This window comes from Labrus mixtus, chromosome 3 (assembly GCF_963584025.1).
Source record: "Labrus mixtus chromosome 3, fLabMix1.1, whole genome shotgun sequence".
Lineage (NCBI taxonomy): Eukaryota > Metazoa > Chordata > Actinopteri > Labriformes > Labridae > Labrus > Labrus mixtus.
This window is the reverse complement of record NC_083614.1, coordinates 2,348,637-2,368,889: the sequence shown is the minus strand read 5'-3', so window position 1 is coordinate 2,368,889 and position 20,253 is coordinate 2,348,637. Positions and strand designations below refer to the sequence as shown.

At 42.8% G+C, this 20,253-nt stretch overlaps 1 protein-coding gene and 1 long non-coding RNA gene across 3 annotated transcripts; both read right to left on the bottom strand.

The window, feature by feature from the left end:
• Positions 1–281: 281 nt before the first annotated feature.
• On the bottom strand, positions 282–1,163 carry LOC132972093 (uncharacterized). The gene is made up of 3 exons (XR_009672860.1): positions 994–1,163; positions 634–757; positions 282–410 (listed from the first exon to the last, which is right to left on the bottom strand). It is a non-coding gene; the product is annotated as an uncharacterized LOC132972093 (long non-coding RNA).
• A 354-nt stretch (positions 1,164–1,517) lies between these two features.
• sass6 (SAS-6 centriolar assembly protein) lies at positions 1,518–14,413 on the bottom strand. Of its 2 annotated transcripts, none has more exons than XM_061028409.1 (16): positions 14,167–14,413; positions 11,994–12,054; positions 11,763–11,842; positions 11,541–11,645; positions 10,536–10,704; positions 10,359–10,436; positions 8,337–8,456; positions 8,010–8,195; positions 6,693–6,887; positions 5,748–5,837; positions 5,067–5,246; positions 4,376–4,457; positions 3,679–3,788; positions 2,250–2,344; positions 2,064–2,152; positions 1,518–1,878 (listed from the first exon to the last, which is right to left on the bottom strand). In XM_061028409.1, exons 1-16 carry the CDS (start codon positions 14,226–14,228, stop codon positions 1,826–1,828), a joined length of 1,755 nt encoding a protein of 584 aa, XP_060884392.1. In that variant the 5' UTR covers positions 14,229–14,413; the 3' UTR covers positions 1,518–1,825. The 2 variants fall into 2 exon arrangements, with proteins under 2 accessions (XP_060884392.1, XP_060884384.1); XM_061028401.1 differs by having other exon boundaries at positions 8,010–8,201; positions 14,167–14,410.
• Positions 14,414–20,253: the final 5,840 nt, after the last annotated feature.

Genomic DNA, 20,253 nt, shown 5'->3' with positions numbered 1-20,253 from the left:
CTTCTGTCTGTTATGATGTCACTCCTCTTTACTTCTGTCTGTTATGATGTCACTCCTCTTTACTTCTCTCTGTTATGATGTCACTCCTCTTTACTTCTTTCTGTTATGATGTCACTCAGGTCTTTACTTCTCTCTGTTATGATGTCACTCAGGTCTTTACTTCTCTCTGTTATGATGTCACTCAGGTCTTTACTTCTCTCTGTTATGATGTCACTCAGGTCTTTACTTCTCTCTGTTATGATGTCACTCAGGTCTTTACTTCTCTGTTATGATGTCACTCCTCTCTGTTATGATGTCACTCAGGTCTTTACTTCTCTCTGTTATGATGTCACTCAGGTCTTTACTTCTCTGTTATGATGTCACTCAGGTCTTTACTTCTCTCTGTTATGATGTCACTCAGGTCTTTACTTCTCTCTGTTATGATGTCACTCCTCTTTACTTCTGTCTGTTATGATGTCACTCCTCTTTACTTCTCTCTGTTATGATGTCACTCCTCTTTACTTCTTTCTGTTATGATGTCACTCAGGTCTTTACTTCTCTCTGTTATGATGTCACTCAGGTCTTTACTTCTCTCTGTTATGATGTCACTCAGGTCTTTACTTCTCTCTGTTATGATGTCACTCAGGTCTTTACTTCTGTTATGATGTCACTCAGGTCTTTACTTCTCTGTTATGATGTCACTCAGGTCTTTACTTCTGTTATGATGTCACTCAGGTCTTGACTTCTTTCTGTTATGATGTCACTCAGGTCTTTACTTCTCTGTTATGATGTCACTCCTCTCTGTTATGATGTCACTCAGGTCTTTACTTCTCTCTGTTATGATGTCACTCAGGTCTTTACTTCTCTCTGTTATGATGTCACTCAGGTCTTTACTTCTCTCTGTTATGATGTCACTCAGGTCTTTACTTCTCTCTGTTATGATGTCACTCCTCTCTGTTATGATGTCACTAAGGTCTTTACTTCTCTCTGTTATGATGTCACTCAGGTCTTTACTTCTGTTATGATGTCACTCAGGTCTTTACTTCTCTGTTATGATGTCACTCAGGTCTTTACTTCTGTTATGATGTCACTCAGGTCTTTACTTCTTTCTGTTATGATGTCACTCAGGTCTTTACTTCTCTGTTATGATGTCACTCAGGTCTTTACTTCTCTCTGTCATGGTGTCACTCTTCTTTGCCGTATTAAGTATCTCCATGCCGTAATCTCTGGGGGCGAGGACGGCTAAACCATGAATATATAGGGCCACACTTATGAACACCCGGTCTTGCGTACTCTGTGATCAGCCAGATACGCACGTTTCATAGGTCCCACGTGGACCCTGTCGTACAATGATTTCTACACCCAAATTTTTTCATAGATGTTGGTCTGGTCTCCATCTTGTCCTGCCCGGTCTCGATACCTAAAGGTCTCAGACTACTCTGGTCTCAGGTATGTCTTGGTGTTGGTGAGCGTGGTCCTCACTCCAGCACTGTGTTGAATCTTTGATAATGGCTCTGATCATATAAATTAAACAGCAGTCGATGGCAGAAAGTGGTTTATTATTAAGAATTCACAGTTTTACTGAAAGAATACAAGAACACAAAATAATCACAGAAACTGATTTTACTGGATGAGAAAAAATGATAAATTCTATTAAATGACATTCAAACCTTCATCATAACAAAGCTTTAACAGTATGCACTTAATCAGAGAGGACAGGTTAGTGGACATAAAAACATAAATTAAATTTGACAATTTGTAGTTAAAAACAAGTTTATTTAACGCAGCACCCGGAGCTGGAATGAATATCATTCTGTCGTGGTCATTAAATGTAGACGCCGCCGATTCATGCTGAGAAGTAAGCAGACGCTACGGCCGGCTTTGTTCGCTGAGGGATCTCTGAAAAGAGGAAACAAAGAATTTATATCGAAACCTCGTTCACATCTTCTTCTCCTTCAGGCAATGTTTCAGCCAGCTTTCTAAAGAATCTTGTTTTCTTAAAAGAGAGATGTGCCTCGTGTCATAAAACAAACATTTTACAAGCCTTAGTAGAGCTGCTTAAGAACTATGAGTCTGTTTCTTACCTCTGTGAAGATTAGAAGGCAGTCCATAGATGGGAATGCTATCTTCTCTCCTCTCAAAGTACTTTGAATCCAGACCAGCAGAGTCTACACTGAAGACAAGAAGAGTTCACAAGAGCTTCAGGACCACAATCAGGAAAAATTATCTGTTCCTCTCCTCTGAATAATCACAGTAAAAAGTAAACTCACGTGTGTCTGTTGGCTGGCTGTACAGGTCTCTGATCAGCAGGAGAGACGTCGACAGAAAACACAGCAGGTTTCCCCGAATGAGGATAAAACTGCGCCTGCAAAGATACAAACATGCAGGCTTTAGGACCTACCGGTACATGGACTTGAGCTTGTCTCATTCTATTCTAGTCGTCTGAATCACTTTTATACCGCAGATCACACCTACACATTCACACACTGATGGTAGAGGCTGCTGAGTAAAGAGTCCATCAGTATTAACTCATCCATTCATACACATTCACACACTGATGGTAGAGGCTGCTGAGTAAAGAGTCCATCAGTATTAACTCATCCATTCATACACATTCACACACTGATGGTAGAGGCTGCTGAGTAAAGAGTCCATCAGTATTAACTCATCCATTCACACACATTCACACACTGATGGTAGAGGCTGCTGAGTAAAGAGTCCATCAGTATTAACTCATCCATTCATACACACTCACACACTGCAGACGAAGCAGCCGGCTGGGAGACCTTCCGGTTGGGAGAAGACCGACTCTTCCAAATGAGACACTGCTGCCCAAGTGGCCACAGCCGAAATAGCCGGCAAATTCTAAACAGACTACAGAGAATGAAAAGCCCAAATTCATAAGAAACACATAATTATTTACAACTTATTAAATCATGTGAGGTATTAAAGGGGTCATATTATGCTTTTTCTGGTTTTATATGCCCTTTAGTGTGTTTTCCATGTTTCCTGTGCATGTTTAGGCACATCTATGTGCAAAAGTCCGCGTAAACATGGCTTCTCCTACGTCCTCCTGTTAGCTGTAGCATTAGCTGCATGTAACGCTCGGTTCTAGCCCCCCTCGATAAAAATGTGTCAGTCTGACGTCATTGTCAGTGTGAGATCACTGATCTAAGCCCATTGGCTCGTTGTGGCAAGCCCAGCAGCTCATGTTGCACGCCCGTTAACTTCTGTAGCACGCCCACGATATGCCGTAGCCTGCGGTAGCACAGTAGTGCTAAGGTGCTAATGTTTATGCTCCCCTCGGACGGAGCCAGTGGCTGCATTCCCAATATGGTAAAAGGGGCGGGACATTTCCGAGAACCGTGCTGAGAGACTGACCAATTACGGCAGAGCCAACCGGCCGACCAATCAGAGCAGACTTGGCACACGTGGGGACTCTGAACGTGGGCACTTCAGAGCCTTAGAGAGAGAGTCAGAAGAGAGCCGGTGCATGGAGCGGCAGAACATGAAAACAGACACTTTTTTATAACTTTAGCTATTGTGAACATACTTTAGTAGGTACATAGATTAAATATACAAACCCCAAAAAGGGCAGAATATGGGCTCTTACAGTACAGCTGCTGTTTACTAAAGTGTATGAATAGAAAGGATAAAGTCTATTATTGATATCAGCATCGCCGAGGGGGCGTCTCCTACCTTCAGTCCTTTTGTCGAGGACAAAACCGACGGATTCTCTGAAGATTCAGGAGTCATGAGCTTTCGGGTCAGCTGTTTCTCGTTAAGCTGCTTATTTAACCAATTTATGACTGCAATGAGAAAAAAAAGGTAGAATTGAGGTTCATAGTGTAAAAATAAAACACACTTTAAACATCCAACTAATCATGAAATGTTTCTCAAAGGAATGTGGATCGCTGTTAGGAATTATTTAAGTGTTCTCTGGTTGGACAGAGGTCACGAGTAAACGGTCTGTACATGAACAGGAAGTTGACTTTGTTATCTTACGACCTCCAATATCATCCATCCAAACACATTATACTCTGATGGCAGACGCTACAGGTGACTGCAGCTCGAGCAAAGGACATTTTAATGGTGTTTAATTATGGTGCGTTGGAATTCATATCTCCTTTGAACGCTATGGGAGAGGGGTTGGAGGTGTGTCTCTGGAGGACAGTTTGTTTTGGTTTCTTGCTGGTGCTCAAGGGCGACATCTACTGGATGAAAAAGTTGCACACTCTTCCTTTAAATGTCTAAAGATTTTGGTTTGTCATTGAACTGAACTATTTTGTGAAACAATCATTTCAGACAAACACAAACATATCTATACCTATATAGAAGCCCCTTGCCCCCCCCCCCATCATCATATATAACATCGGTCCGTTTCAAACCTCCTCACCATTCTCGTTGGTTTTTAACACCTCTTTGCTTTCATTTAGCTTCTGAACTGTCGTCTCCAACTGCTCCTTTAATTTAGAAACCTGTAAGAGAAAAGATGTTGTTGAATTGTCATCCAGTTTATATCAATTCAGGTCAGCAGGTCGTGCACGATCAGTGGCGGCGCCAGGGTATTTTCTTTGGTTCAGTTACAGTCAGGCTAATCCATGCAGTGGTAGGGCTCAGGTCGATGTGCGAAATTTAAAAAGCCAACCCCTCTCAACAACTACAATTGTACACACTGACAGGTTTTTTTTTTAAATAAGGCTATATCAGAAGCAGACGTTCAAGACACTACAGGAGTTCAATCGCCAGGGTTTATAAAACTTGTTCGTTGCCAGGCTCCGCTGTCACACACACACACACACACACACACACACACACACACACACACACACACACACACACACACACACACACACACACACACACACACACACACACACACACACACACACACACACACACACACACACACACACACACACACACACACACACACACACACACACACACACACACACACACACACACACACACACACACACACACACACACACACACACACACACACACACACACACACACACACACACACACACACACACACACACACACACACACACACACACACACATTAAATAAACACATACCTGCTTGTCCTTGGTCGTGAGCTGCTGCTGAGCACATTGTAGATTTCTTTCAATGTTTTGAAGTTTTTCTGACGTTTCCTGGAGGACCTTCTCCTGGGACACAGTCACTGTGTTTTTGATTTTTAGTTTTCCAACCAGGCATCGAACCTCACCCTGCAGCTTCTTAATGATCCCGTTAGCCTGGACCGAAACAAGAGACGCTGATACAACATAAGACAGCTTTACACTCATACACACTGCTCATACTTTAGGTTTCAGCTTCAACAGGATGCACCATCTTCCCCATCTTGTTTGTCGGGGGCTGTACCTAATAATTACTGCACCCAGAAAAAAGGTGAGAGGATCGATAACTGCTACAGGAAGTCAACAGCAAGCACTCAGGGGATCCCTGGAAGATGTAATGGGGAAAACACCGACCCATGTGCAGGCAAGATGGGTTCAAGTGGAACTGGACTGCATGGCCACTTGAGGAAGGATGACCTTAAAGAGGACATATTCTCCCCCTTTTCCAGTGTCAGGGAAGTCATTGAAGTCTAGTTTGCTCGACTCATTTATGATTTGAATTTGAGTGAAGATGGATCTTGGGCCTGATGCGTCCCTTCAGGCTGTAAACCTGTAACACATGTATACACGTCACTTCCTGGTTACCAGCAGATACTTCATGCACGCAGCTTTACTTACCTTGATCAGCTCCTCCGACAACGACTTCACCGTGGCTTCAAGTTTTCTAATCTGATGTTCTTTACTTTCTGCATTTTCTTCCATTGATTCCTAGAAAATAAACAAGATCGCCAAATATACAGTTAGAGACTGAATTAAACAGTGAGACTGCATGAAGCTGCAGTGAGATTCATTATTCAGCGTTATTCTCGGAGCTTGTTCTTTTCATTTGAATCATATCCCTCGCACTCTAAGTTGTCCCGTACCATGCTTAACCATGATCATCCCCCCTCCCCATTCCCCCTCTGGTCTGCACTCACACTCCAGGACTAACCGGGCCTGAGCATGGTTACCTCTGTACATAACAATGTAATACAACACATGCATGCTCTATGGTATTATGAAGTCAAGCCAGGCAGATACATATATGTTTATATATATATATATAGTTGGTATGTTAGAGAGCAGTTCATTTTTAAAGTGAAAAAACAGGCCCAACTCCACACAATCCCCAAGATGTGATTTTTGCATGTGTATCTGCGCCCCTCCCTCAGAGACAATGGGGACCAAGATGCACCCTGGTGGCTTTTGAGTCCAACACAGCACAACAATAACTAACGTATGGACATAAGGAAAGTCTCTCCTACTTCCACTTTAGTAAGTCCTGAATGATTGTAGCTTATCATCATTGTATTCCATGGAGGTTAACATCCTACATCTCTTCAACGTTTTTTAATGACCGTCTCTTCATGGTCAAATTAACCTTAAAATACACATTTCTTCTAGAGATATTAATGTTATTAATGATATGTATATATTATGCAACACAGCCCAATGAATCCTTATATTTAACCTGTTATTATTTATATGGAGTTTACTTTGTGTCTTTTGATATATTGTTTTGCATTGTTCTCTTAAAAGTCCTGTTCTTCTCTCTCCTGATGATGACTCAGCTGCAGCTCTCACCTTCTGCTGCTGAGTGGCATCGAGCACCTCTTTGGTGCGACGCATGAGTTGCTCCTTATCTTTGACCTCTTGTTCGAGGACTGCCACTCTCATCTGCAGCTGGCTCACCAAACGCTCCTTCTCATGGACCTCGGTGTCCAGCGTGCCGTTCTCCCTCCTGAGAGACAGTACCTGCTGCTTTGAGCGCTGGCACTCCTGAACACATGAGAGGTCAAGAATAACACATGTCATCATCAATCATCCTTCTTTTAGTGAGTGCATCTTTCCCTGACTCAATCAGAGGTCAGCGAGGGCCACAGATTCAGATGTTATGGAAACAGATAATAAGAGTCCTCAGGTCAGTCAGAGGAAGTAAAGGATACACAGATTCATCAGCTGAATCTCAGAAACTAAATCTGTAACTTAACTCATCTATGTGAAGAGATTTAAAGCCACTTCCAGGACTCTGCTGATCGTCACACATTTTATTGTTTCAGTTCACTCTAAACGCTTTGTAATCACTGTCTTAGGTCACATCAGGCTACTGTGCTCAAAAAGCCAGCACTTAAACTACACACTCAGCATCACATAAACTACACACTCAGCATCTCACAGCAGGCAGTCTGAAGCCGTTTTCACATCAGCACTCCAAATATCTAGATCATTTCAGGAGGACTGCTCCGGAGATTCTCCTGACCTGGCTGTTCACACATGAACCTCACAGCGAGAGACTATCCCTCCTCTCCCGAGGTAAGATGTGACATAAAAAAACAACGTGGAAGTAGTGGACAAAGCATCAGAGTCCTCTATATGACTCTATAATGAGAATATGTGTGTTTGTATCAATGCTGCGTGTAGTTGAAGAGAATCTCAATGTGAACTAAAGAGTGGAGAAGAACATACTGGAGAACAGGAAACATGCAGCAGCAGGTTCATTAGAGCACGGAGATGGTAGAGGTGGCGTGCAGACAGTCTATGGTGGTGCAGCGATCACAGGGAATAAAGGTCACCCCCCCCCCCCCCCCCCCCACTGGCTCCAGGTGAATTCTCCTGATTATATCCTGCTGCATTCTCACATCAGCTCACTCTGACTTTCTGCAGAATAAATACGAGGAGACTGGAGGAGAAACTCCAGGTGGAGAGAGATTCATTCAGCTGGTTGTGTGATCACATGACGCTCAGACTCTGAATATCAGGAGGTTTTCAGGAGTTCTCTGCACTGTGTGAAAGCTCTATAAGTGTAGTCTTTGAACATAGTGACACATTTAACATCTGGAGAGTCAATACCCTGAGACTTAAAGATCAGTCAGAGGAGGTTTAAAACTCCAGTTCACGTACCTCTTCTGCCCCCACTAGTTTTATCTTCAGATCTCGAATGACAGACTCATTCTTGTATTTCCTCTCCGTCAGCTCTCTGCACGATGTCTCCAGCTCCGTCAGTTTGCCGTGAAGCTGCTGGCTGCTCTGCTTATGAGCACTCTCTAGCTCGTGACGGAGCTGCTCTGTCTGCTGCTGGAGCCGGCTCTGTAACTGAAAGACCACAAAGACCCACCTATGAACCATCATCATTAACCCCTTCAGTGTAGTCCACCTCTTCACAGAACAACATAAAGAGTCTCTGCTGTGGACAAACAGAACGTGGAAACACTTTGTCAATATTCTCACCTCCTGAGCTTTCTCCCTTTCTGACTGCAGCTCCTGCGTGTGACGGCTGGACAGACCGCTGCTCTGACTCGTCCACTCTGAGCGCAGCTTGTCCAACTCTTTAGTCTTCTCAGTCAGGGTCTACAAGTCACACACACATGTTCAGATAAGCATTGCTTCTTTTTCACCTCAAATTGAACACTCACTTCAGTTTTTTAACTTGTCATTTCATTTGTGAATTTGCTTAAAGCGGATTGACTCAGTGGTAGAGTCGTCGTCTCTCAACTGGAAGGTCAGGGGTTCGATCCCCAGCTCCTGCAGTAACATGTCCGATGTGTCCTTGGGCAAGACACTGAACCCCAAGTTGCTCCTACTGCTTTGTCTTCTGCGTATGAATCAATTAATCAATTTTTATTTGTATAGCGTCAACTCATAACAAGTGTTATCTCGAGACACTTTACAAAAAGCAGGTAAAAGACCTTACTCATTGCTATGTTACAAAGATCCGGCCTATCCATCATGAGCACTTTAGCAAAGCAGCAAAAGTTACAGTGGTAAGAAAAAACTGTCTTATTAAAAGGCAGAAATCTTCGGCCGGATCCCCGGCTCATGACGAAACAGTCTTCACAGGCCTAGACTGCACCGGGCTTGAAAAGGGATAGGGGGAGAGATGAATGTGTATGAATGGATTAGTTATTTCTGATTCTTTACACAGCAGCCTCTACCATCAGTGTGCGAATGTGTATGAATGGATGAGTTAATACTGATGGAGTCTTTACTCAGCAGTCTCTACCATCAGTGTGTGAATGTGTATGAATGGATGAGTTAATACTGATGGACTCTTTACACAGCAGCCTCTACCATCAGTGTGTGAATGTGTATGAATGGATGAGTTAATACTGATGGTCTCTTTACTCAGCAGCCTCTACCATCAGTGTGTGAATGTATATGAATGGATGAGTTAATACTGATGGACTCTTTACTCAGCAGTCTCTACCATCAGTGTGTGAATGTGTATGAATGGATGAGTTAATACTGATGGACTCTTTACTCAGCAGCCTCTACCATCAGTGTGTGAATGTGTATGAATGGATGAGTTAATACTGATGGACTCTTTACTCAGCAGCCTCTACCATCAGTGTGTGAATGTGTAGGTGTGACCTGCAGTGTAAAAGAGCTTTGAGTAGTCAGAAGACTAGAAAATAAATATACAAGCTCAAGTCCAGACAGCTAAGGATTTATCTTTGGTCGAGGTCAGCCTTGGATATGGAGACAGATTTACACAGGGCTTTATTTTACAGCTTCTGTTTCTTTGCTTGTTTTTCATCAATCTTTTGATCTTGTTTGTCTGTGTGTGTGTCTGTGTCTGTGTGTGTGCGCGCGTGTGTGTGTGTGTGTCTGTGTCTGTGTCTGTGTGTGTGTGCGCGCGTGTGTGTGTGTAAACTGTGGGCTCAGGGGGAAACTAGTCGATGTTTTTCATTTACTGTTCTCCTAATGAGAAAAGACTCAAACCTCTGCAGCTAGCTTAAGGCAAGATATGATTTTAAAGCTGCAGATTGAGGATTATAATGTATTACCGTTTAGTTACTTTGATTGATATGCAAAGAAGACCCAGCTGCAACTGTACAACGAGGCAGATCTCTACCATCCTCAAAGTGGTCAGTCTTAATTATAATATTGTGCTGGAGATGTTTGACTAGGCTTCTCATTGGTCCTGTATGTCCAGCAATCAAAGCTTTCTGATAAATGGTAGATGGAGCTTGTATATTTCTATTCTAGTCTTCTGATAACTCAAACACACTGATGGTAGAGTCCATCAGTATTAACTCATCCATTCATACACAGTTATATGCCGCTGATGAAGCAGCGGGAGCATTTCAGGGTTAAGTGTCTTTCCCAAGGACACATCGGACATGTAGCTGCAGGAGCTGGGGATCGAACCCCTGACCTTCTAGTTGAGAGGCGACCGACTCTACCACTGGATGTGAACATGATAAAAATCAAGCTCTAAACACCAACAAACTGATTTTAAAAAAACAACACCTGTTGTGCATAACTCAGTTGCCTGGACAGGTCGTCTTCAGTCTTCTTGAGCTTCATCTCAAGTGCCTGCTTCTCCGTCTGAAACAAACATGTGGCATACATGAACAGAACCTAAGGTGACAGCACAAGTCAAGGCCAGACCCTGTGATTCCTAAGAATTATGATGAGTAAGCCAACCTTCAGAGAGGAGAGACACACTGCCAGGTAGTCTTTAACATCTTTGTCAGAGCCTTGGGCAAGCCGTAAAAACAAGTGGTTCAGGTGTTTGAATGCATTCGTTTCTACAACACTGAAGTTGGCGGGACCTTCGAGCACCGGAGACTGACATGATAACTGCAGAAGAAACCTGTAGAAGAAGACATTGTAGAGTCATTGTTGCTTTGTATGGTTTTATCGGAGCACAATACAAGATGAAGATGTCGCTAGTGTTGTGACTTCTCAACACATCAGCTGATTTAAAGGATCAATCAATGAGATGTGTAGTGAGTGAAATGATAAAGGTATCTTACTATCTGATCAGACATTAAGGAAACATGCTATGTTGAAGAGCTGTCTTCTCTGACAACAATGCAGCAGCCAGTATGTCCTCCTTCTAACTTTAGATTCTGCTCCTGAATGCTCTGGATTTGTTTGGACCAGAGAAGGTAGGCGCTTTTAAGACACCCCCCACACGGCCGTTTTGGACGCCCCTCGGTTTACCAGATATGAGAGCAGTTATCAGGTCAACAGGTGTTGCAGCGATGGAAGCGGTCAAGAGAAGTGGTTCAGATAGAAGTGATTGTACCCGACCTAAAAAGTCTCTGCATGTTTCTAATAAGCTCCACGAGCAGAAACGTGCTCAAACTAGGATCAATATTGGAGATGATTTTGAAAAATGGAGAGAGGTTAGAACACAGAAAGGTTTACAGACCCATGCAGAGCTGGATAAACACTGAAGCTTCAGAGTCCACCACATGGTAACCTGTGTGAGCATCCACTCTAGAGAGGGGGGGGGGGGCAGCTCTCTACAATGTTTAGAATTTAGACTGCAGTACCCATTTTAAACACTAGGGGTCAGAATTACATACTGCTCCTGTAAGCAACTGCATGCAGGCAATGTTCTTTCAGGAATTTGCAACCAATCAACATTTATCCAAAAATCAAATGATCTCAGTGTTTTTGTAATGAAAGAGTTCTTCCTACCTTGGGTTGTCTGACTCTTGTTCAGCAGAGCAGAGATTTAGCAGGTCAATAAACTTCTGAGGAAATGATGCAAAGTCTATCAGGAGGCCCTGCTGGACTTTCAGACTGCAGGAAGTTAACACAAAAAGAAAACTCATTCAAAGTTCAAGAGAGCATGTTTCTGACTTCCCACATTCAATGACTGTCTGATTGATATTAATGATTTAATGGACCAGCGCTTACCTTTGAAAATCTTCTTCTGACACAAAAAGGTTAAAGAGAAAGTAAGGGTCTTTATCATCGGTGAGTTTTACTAGAAGGTCCTAATAAATAATAAAAAGCAAAAACCAGTTAGGAGGAACAAATATAATTTTCTTTAAAAACAAATAAACTCATTAAAAAGACTTTAATGTAAAATAAGAGAGGGGGGAGTGGGGGAGAGACGAATAGTGGCGGCTTTGAAGTGTTACTCACCCTTTTGTGTACCGGACTCGTTGTCTGCTGAAGCTCAATGGTGACTCTGATATTTGTTCGCCTGTCAAATTAAATGGTTTAAAAACATGCAGCTGACAATCTGACCTCACACATTGGTTAAAGGAAGAATGTGCAACTTTTTCATCCAGTAGATGTCGCCCTTGAGCACCAGCATGAAACCAAAACAAACTGCTGTTTGGCCACACCTCCTCCATACTGAAGCCTCCGCTCTCCTCCAGAGACACACCTCCAACCCCCCTCCACTCACGTTCACATGAAGGAGTTATCAATAAGAACGCACCATATTTAAACACCATAAAGAACAAGCGGAGGACAAAAATGTTCTTGGCTCGAGCTGCAATCACCTGTGTCCTGCATTGTTGTGTTAGCATGCTAATGTTAGTGCTCTTTAGTTAGCTCATAGCTTCACATTAGCTGTGTCCTGCATTGTTGTGTTAGCATGCTAATGTTAGTGCTCTTTAGTTAGCTCATAGCTTCACATTAGCTGTGTCCTGCATTGTTGTGTTAGCATGCTAATGTTAGTGCTCTTTAGTTAGCTCATAGCTTCACATTAGCTGTGTCCTGCATTGTTGAGTTAGCATGCTAATGTTAGTGCTCTTTAGTTAGCTCATAGCTTCACATTAGCTGTGTCCTGCATTGTTGAGTTAGCATGCTAATGTTAGTGCTCTTTAGTTAGCTCGTAGCTTCACATTGTTGTGTTAGCATGCTAATGTTAGCGCTCTTTAGTTAGCTCATAGCTTCACATTGTTGTGTTAGCATGCTAATGTTAGCTCTCTTTAGTTAGCTCGTAGCTAAAACAGCTTTTATACACAAGGGGAGGAGCCGGCCGTCCCGTCCATGTAAATACGACTCTGACAACAACACAGCCAGCAGGACTCGAGCTTCTCACTCATTGTAGACAGTCATGACTCAGAGACACATTTACACAGGATAGACTGGATCTATTATTTATTTATGTGGATCATGTCGCACATTCTTCCTTTAATATGCCCATACAGACAAAAATAATAATATACATTCAAGGTACATTCCTTTCAAACTGTAGCCCAATTATAATTTACTCTAAATGTACCCAAACAGCCCATTTCTTTAAGGCCTGGTCCCTTTACTAGCCTGGTGTTGCTTCATGTTTCGACAAATGAAAACGGGCTCAGTTAGAGGCTCTGGTGTATTTAGTGATGATCGGTCTGCGGATCAATCCAAAGAAAATTAAAAGTTGAAATGATGAAAACAAATGTTTTTTTCATCTCTCAACACTTTGGTTACAGTGGCAGTTGGTCGTCGTCTCTCAACCGGAAGGTCGAGGGTTCGATCCCCAGCTGGGCAACATGTCCGATGTGTCCTTGGGCAAGACACTCAACCCCTAATTGCTCCCGCTGCTTCAGTGGTGGTGTATGAATGGATGAGTTAATACTGATGGACTCTTTACTCAGCAGCCTCTACCATCAGTGTATGAATGTGTATGAATGGATGAGTTAATACTGATGGACTCTTTACTCAGCAGCCTCTACCATCAGTGTGTGAATGTGTATGAATGGATGAGTTAATACTGATGGACTCTTTACTCAGCAGCCTCTACCATCACTGTGTGAATGTGTATGAATGGATGAGTTAATACTGATGGACTCTTTACTCAGCAGCCTCTACCATCAGTATGTGAATGTGTAGGTGTGACCTGACAGAGTGCTTTAAGTAGTCAGAAGAGTAGAACAGCGGTATACCATTTACAACCATTGTCACAATGATGAGAATATGGATAAACAAATTAAATTATCTTAAATCACTTATTTGATCTTGCTTTGAAAGACAGACTTTCTACAGTTTTCCAACCTGCATGATCGATAGAAGCAATAATTGATATCTGCCTTTATTTGTCTAAATATGCAGCAACACCAGGCTAGTAGAAGGGACTGTGAAAATAAGACATGCTCCTCTTTCTGCTCAATTTGAAGAACTTGCTGATTCAAGCATGTTTCAGATCAGCTGACTCATTTAAATAAACAGAGGAATCATTATAACGTACACTCTCATAAAGTTAGTAGGGAAAGCTATTAAAGAACTAATCACATGATTAAAATCTCTTCGCCCTGCTCCATGTTTATATAACTTGGTCATTTGTATAAACAGAGTAAGCTCCCGTCAGGTGTCTTACCTTTCTTCACTGTCCCTGCACCTCACGTACACCTGTAGCACTTTGCTGAAGAGTTCCTCCATGATGCTTTAACACACTTTCTCGGGTAATAAAGTCATAAATCAAACTAAAGTGAGAATCCTGAGAGGCGTCGGCTTTATCCAAACCAATCCTTCCGATTCTGAACTTTCACTCCTCGTCAGTTTTGATTTGGCGCTTTTCACCCGCCAACTGAATCGCCCTGGAAACGGAACATGAATTATCTCCCTCGGCCCTGATGTGTGACGTCATTGCAAACACACAGATACTGCTCACCGCACCCTTCTGGTGCGGAGTGGAACTGCAAGTGTACCTATGTAAAATGCCTTTATTGTCATTTCACATAGCAAACGAAATTGCTTCACTGAAACAAAAAGGTAAATTACATTAATCACACTCAGCCACAAACAAAAATATGCCCGTAGACTAAACCACTGGCTTTTTTTTTATTTATAAGGGTATTCTCGCACTGTTTCCATCTTACCTACGGAGTTACATTCAAAAAAGTACTGGAAGCTTCCATCTTCACTCCCAGGATTTATACCTTGTAACTATCCCTAAAGCCTGTACTGAATCCCTCTCCTTGGAAGCGGTAAATCTTCGGGAGCTGGTTTCCTTGGATGTTTTTAAAGGACTTCTTGATGATCTGGAGACTCCTTTCATGAGCCCTTGTTGTTGATGATTTATGACAAATTTTGATGAATGGTTCATATATTTTGTGATCCCTTTATTAATGTTAATTATTTTTAAGTGTTATATGTCTAAAAAATTTAAATATGATTAAATTCAGTTAAAAACAGAGGTAGATAAAACAAGTATGAAGTGCATTCAGTGGATTGTTATTAGACCTCTGTATGATAATGCTCTTTAAAGGGATAATGTTATATATAATAGATATTGAGTTAAATTGCACATGAGTCGTAACCAGAAATGTTGCACGAGCTACTTTTATAAAAAAAATAATAATATTGCACATCAAATTATTCAGTGTGGTTATTTGTACATCTTTATTGCACCATAAAATGATTGCACAGACAAAGTTGAATATTATTGTACATTTAATGCTAATGCACCATGTGTGATGTCAAATGTCCTGTTAGTGTTGAGCGTTTTTGGGGAGGGGGTTGGTGGTGTTTGGAGTAGTGTTCCAGTCGGGGTAGAAACTGTTTTTAAACTTTGATGTCCGGGTCTTAAGGACCCTGAAAAGTCTTCTAGAGTCTGTTGGGGCCCGAGTGCCCACCAACCAGCATTCGTCAACATCATGTGTCCACCACAGGCCAAAAAAGCTGTTATTACAGCATAAATTAACATGTTTACATCCTGGTACAAAAAATTAAATAGGTCTGATTAGTTATTGTCATCACTGGAACACACTGTACAGGGGGTGAATAATTTTAAATGGCTCCGTTTTGATTTTATAAACGATACGTGTTATTATGAGTTAGGCGTGTAGGTGACCTGATTGACAGGTGGGCGCGATGGAACGGTTTGTCAGGAGGTTTAAAACCCGCCTCAGCTCCAGCTCTCAGCCTGTCGTTAGGTTGACTGAAAGTTAGACTGAGACAGGATTTCCAACATGGAGAGTGATGAGCCTCCAGCGCCCCCTGCAGAAACAGACGGGTGACGCCACTCAGGCTTCAAACATTCATATTTACAGTCTGTGGTCCCGACACATACTCCTCTTCCTCTTATTTCTCTCCTATTATTTTCTCTTCATTTTTCTCATTTTTCTTTGATGACTTTCATTGACAAACTTTGGTTTTCATGACAATAATTAATGTGACTCTTAACAGGGAGAGTGAGTGATGTCAGATGGGGCCCCCTTAGAGAGGTGCACATTTTGAGCCACTGCTGTGGTTGAAAGTTTGTCAGCACACCGGGCCCCCCTTGCTGGATGGCAGCAGAGACAAGAGGTGATGGTCAGGCTGACTTAAGTCCTTCATGATGCAGATGGCTCTGCATGCTCTGAAGCTGTCCTCCAGTGAGGGGAAGTTCGTCTGTGTTAATGACTGGTAATGACAGAAAGTCAGTCTGTTCTGTGTTGATGACTGGTAATGACAGGAAGTCCGTCTGTGTTGATGACTGGTAATGACAGGAAGTCCGTCTGTGTTGATGACTGGTAATGACAGGAAGTCCGTCTGTGTTGATGACTGGTAATGACAGGAAGTCCGTCTGTGTTGATGACTGGTAATGACAGGAAGTCCGTCTGTGTTGATGACTGGTAATGACAGGAAGTCAGTCTGTGTTGATGACTGGTAATGACAGGAAGTCAGTCTGTGTTGATGACTGGTAATGACAGGAAGTCCGTCTGTGTTGATGACTGGTAATGACAGGAAGTCAGTCTGTTCTGTGCTGATGACTGGTAATGACAGGAAGTCTGTCTGTGTTGATGACTGGTAATGACTGGAAGTCAGTCTGTTCTGTGTTGATGACTGGTAATGACTGGAAGTCAGTCTGTTCTGTGTTGATGACTGGTACTGACTGGAAGTCAGTCTGTGTTGATGACTGGTAATGACAGGAAGTCTGTCTGTGTTGATGACTGGTAATGACTGGAAGTCAGTGTGTTCTGTGTTGATGACTGGTAATGACTGGAAGTCAGTGTGTTCTGTGTTGATGACTGGTAATGACTGGAAGTCAGTCTGTGTTGATGACTGGTAATGACAGGAAGTCTGTCTGTGTTGATGACTGGTAATGACTGGAAGTCTGTCTGTGTTGATGACTGGTAATGACAGGAAGTCTGTCTGTGTTGATGACTGGTAATGACAGGAAGTCAGTCTGTGTTGATGACTGGTAATGACAGGAAGTCCGTCTGTGTTGATGACTGGTAATGACAGGAAGTCAGTCTGTGTTGATGACTGGTAATGACAGGAAGTCAGTCTGTTCTGTGTTGATGACTGGTAATGACAGGAAGTCAGTCTGTTCTGTGTTGATGACTGGTAATGAAAGGAAGTCAGTCAGTCTGTGTTGATGACTGGTAATGACAGGAAGTCAGTCTGTGTTGATGACTGGTAATGACAGGAAGTCTGTCTGTGTTGATGACTGGTAATGACAGGAAGACGGTCTGTGTTGATGACTGGTAATGACAGGAAGTCAGTCTGTTCTGTGCTGATGACTGGTAATGACAGGAAGTCAGTCTGTTCTGTGCTGATGACTGGTAATGACAGGACGTCTGTCTGTGTTGATGACTGGTAATGACTGGAAGTCAGTCTGTTCTGTGTTGATGACTGGTAATGACAGGAAGTCCATCTGTGTTGATGACTGGTAATGACAGGAAGTCTGTCTGTGTTGATGACTGGTAATGACAGGAAGTCCGTCTGTGTAGATGACTGGTAATGACAGGAAGTCAGTCAGTCTGTGTTGATGACTGGTAATGACAGGAAGTCAGTCTGTCTGTGTTGATGACTGGTAATGACAGGAAGTCTGTCTGTTCTGTGTTGATGACTGGTAATGACAGGAAGTCTGTCTGTGTTGATGACTGGTAATGACTGGAAGTCCGTCTGTTCTGTGTTGATGACTGGTAATGACAGGAAGTCAGTCTGTGTTGATGACTGGTAATGACAGGAAGTCAGTTTGTGTTGATGACTGGTAATGACAGGAAATCCGTCTGTGTTGATGACTGGTAATGACAGGAAGTCTGTCTGTGTTGATGACTGGTAATGACTGGAAGTCAGTCTGTGTTGATGACTGGTAATGACTGGAAGTCTGTCTGTGTTGATGACTGGTAATGACAGGAAGTCGGTCTGTGTTGATGACTGGTAATGACTGGAAGTCAGTCTGTGTTGATGACTGGTAATGACTGGAAGTCTGTCTGTGTTGATGACTGGTAATGACTGGAAGTCTGTCTGTGTTGATTACTGGTAATGACAGGAAGTCAATCTGTTCTGTGTTGATGACTGGTTATGACAGGAAGTCTGTCTGTGTTGATGACTGGTAATGACAGGAAGACAGTCTGTTCTGTGTTGATGACTGGTAATGTCAGGAAGTCCGTCTGTGTTGATGACTGGTAATGTCAGGAAGTCCATCTGTGTTGATGACTGGTAATGACAGGAAGTCAGTCTGTTCTGTGTTGATGACTGGTAATGACAGGAAGTCTGTCTGTGTTGATGACTGGTAATGACAGGAAGTCCGTCTGTTCTGTGTTGATGACTGGTAATGACAGGAAGTCCGTCTGTGTTGATGACTGGTAATGACAGGAAGTCAGTCTGTGTTGATGACTGGTAATGACAGGAAGTCCGGCTGTGTTGATGTCTGGTAATGACAGGAAGTCAGTCTGTGTTGATGACTGGTAATGACAGGAAGTCAGTCTGTTCTGTGTTGATGACTGGTAATGACAGGAAGTCAGTCTGTTCTGTGTTGATGACTGGAAATAACAGGAAGTCTGTCTGTGTTGATGAATGTTAATGACAGGAAGTCAGTCTATTCTGTGTTGATGTCTGGTAATGACAGGAAGTCTGTCTGTGTTGATGACTGGTAATAACAGGAAGTCAGTCTGTTCTGTGTTGATTACTGGTAATGACAGGAAGTCAGTCTCTTCTGTGTTGATGACTGGTAATGACAGGAAATCCGTCTGTGTTGATGACTGGTAATGACAGGAAGTCTGTCTGTGTTGATGACTGGTAATGACTGGAAGTCAGTCTGTGTTGATGACTGGTAATGACTGGAAGTCTGTCTGTGTTGATGACTGGTAATGACAGGAAGTCGGTCTGTGTTGATGACTGGTAATGACTGGAAGTCTGTCTGTGTTGATTACTGGTAATGACAGGAAGTCAATCTGTTCTGTGTTGATGACTGGTAATGACAGGAAGTCTGTCTGTGTTGATGACTGGTAATGACAGGAAGACAGTCTGTTCTGTGTTGATGACTGGTAATGTCAGGAAGTCCGTCTGTGTTGATGACTGGTAATGTCAGGAAGTCCGTCTGTGTTGATGATTGGTAATGACAGGAAGTCAGTCTGTTCTGTGTTGATGACTGGTAATGACAGGAAGTCTGTCTGTGTTGATGACTGTTAATGACAGGAAGTCCGTCTGTTCTGTGTTGATGACTGGTAATGACAGGAAGTCCGTCTGTGTTGATGACTGGTAATGACAGGAAGTCAGTCTGTGTTGATGACTGGTAATGACAGGAAATCCGTCTGTGTTGATGACTGGTAATGACAGGAAGTCCGGCTGTGTTGATGACTGGTAATGACAGGAAGTCCGGCTGTGTTGATGTCTGGTAATGACAGGAAGTCAGTCTGTGTTGATGACTGGTAATGACAGGAAGTCAGTCTGTTCTGTGTTGATGACTGGTAATGACAGGAAGTCAGTCTGTTCTGTGTTGATGACTGGAAATAACAGGAAGTCTGTCTGTGTTGATGACTGTTAATGACAGGAAGTCAGTCTATTCTGTGTTGATGTCTGGTAATGACAGGAAGTCTGTCTGTGTTGATGACTGGTAATAACAGGAAGTCAGTCTGTTCTGTGTTGATTACTGGTAATGACAGGAAGTCAGTCTCTTCTGTGTTGATGACTGGTAATGACAGGAAGTCAATCAGTCTGTGTTGATGACTGGTAATGACAGGAAATCCGTCTGTGTTGATGACTGGTAATGACAGGAAGTCCGGCTGTGTTGATGACTGGTAGTGACAGGAAGTCCGTCTGTGTTGATGACTGGTAATGACAGGAAGTCAGTCTGTGTTGATGACTGGTAATGACAGGAATTCAGTCCGTTCTGTGTTGATGACTGGTAATGACAGGAAGTCTGTCTGTGTTGATGACTGGTAATGACAGGAAGTCAGTCAGTCTGTGTTGATGACTGGTAATGACAGGAAGTCAGTCTGTGTTGATGACTGGTAATGACAGGAAGTCTGTCTGTGTTGATGACTGGTAATGACAGGAAGTCGGTCTGTGTTGATGACTGGTAATGACAGGAAGTCCATCTGTGTTGATGACTGGTAATGACAGGAAGTCAGTCTGTTCTGTGCTGATGACTGGTAATGACAGGACGTCTGTCTGTGTTGATGACTGGTAATGACTGGAAGTCAGTCTGTTCTGTGTTGATGACTGGTAATGACAGGAAGTCCATCTGTGT

Bases quoted from the DNA above. Each gene is read 5' to 3' on its own strand.
- sass6 (XM_061028401.1), bottom strand. From the start codon at position 14,228: ATGGAGGAACTCTTCAGCAAAGTGCTACAGGTGTACGTGAGGTGCAGG. The intron at 10,705-11,540 runs GTAGGAAGAACT...CTTCTTCTACAG, and splicing joins CAAGAGTCAGACAACCCAAG to GTTTCTTCTGCAGTTATCAT. The intron at 8,202-8,336 runs GTGAGAATATTG...GTGGTCTTTCAG, and splicing joins AAAGGGAGAAAGCTCAGGAG to TTACAGAGCCGGCTCCAGCA.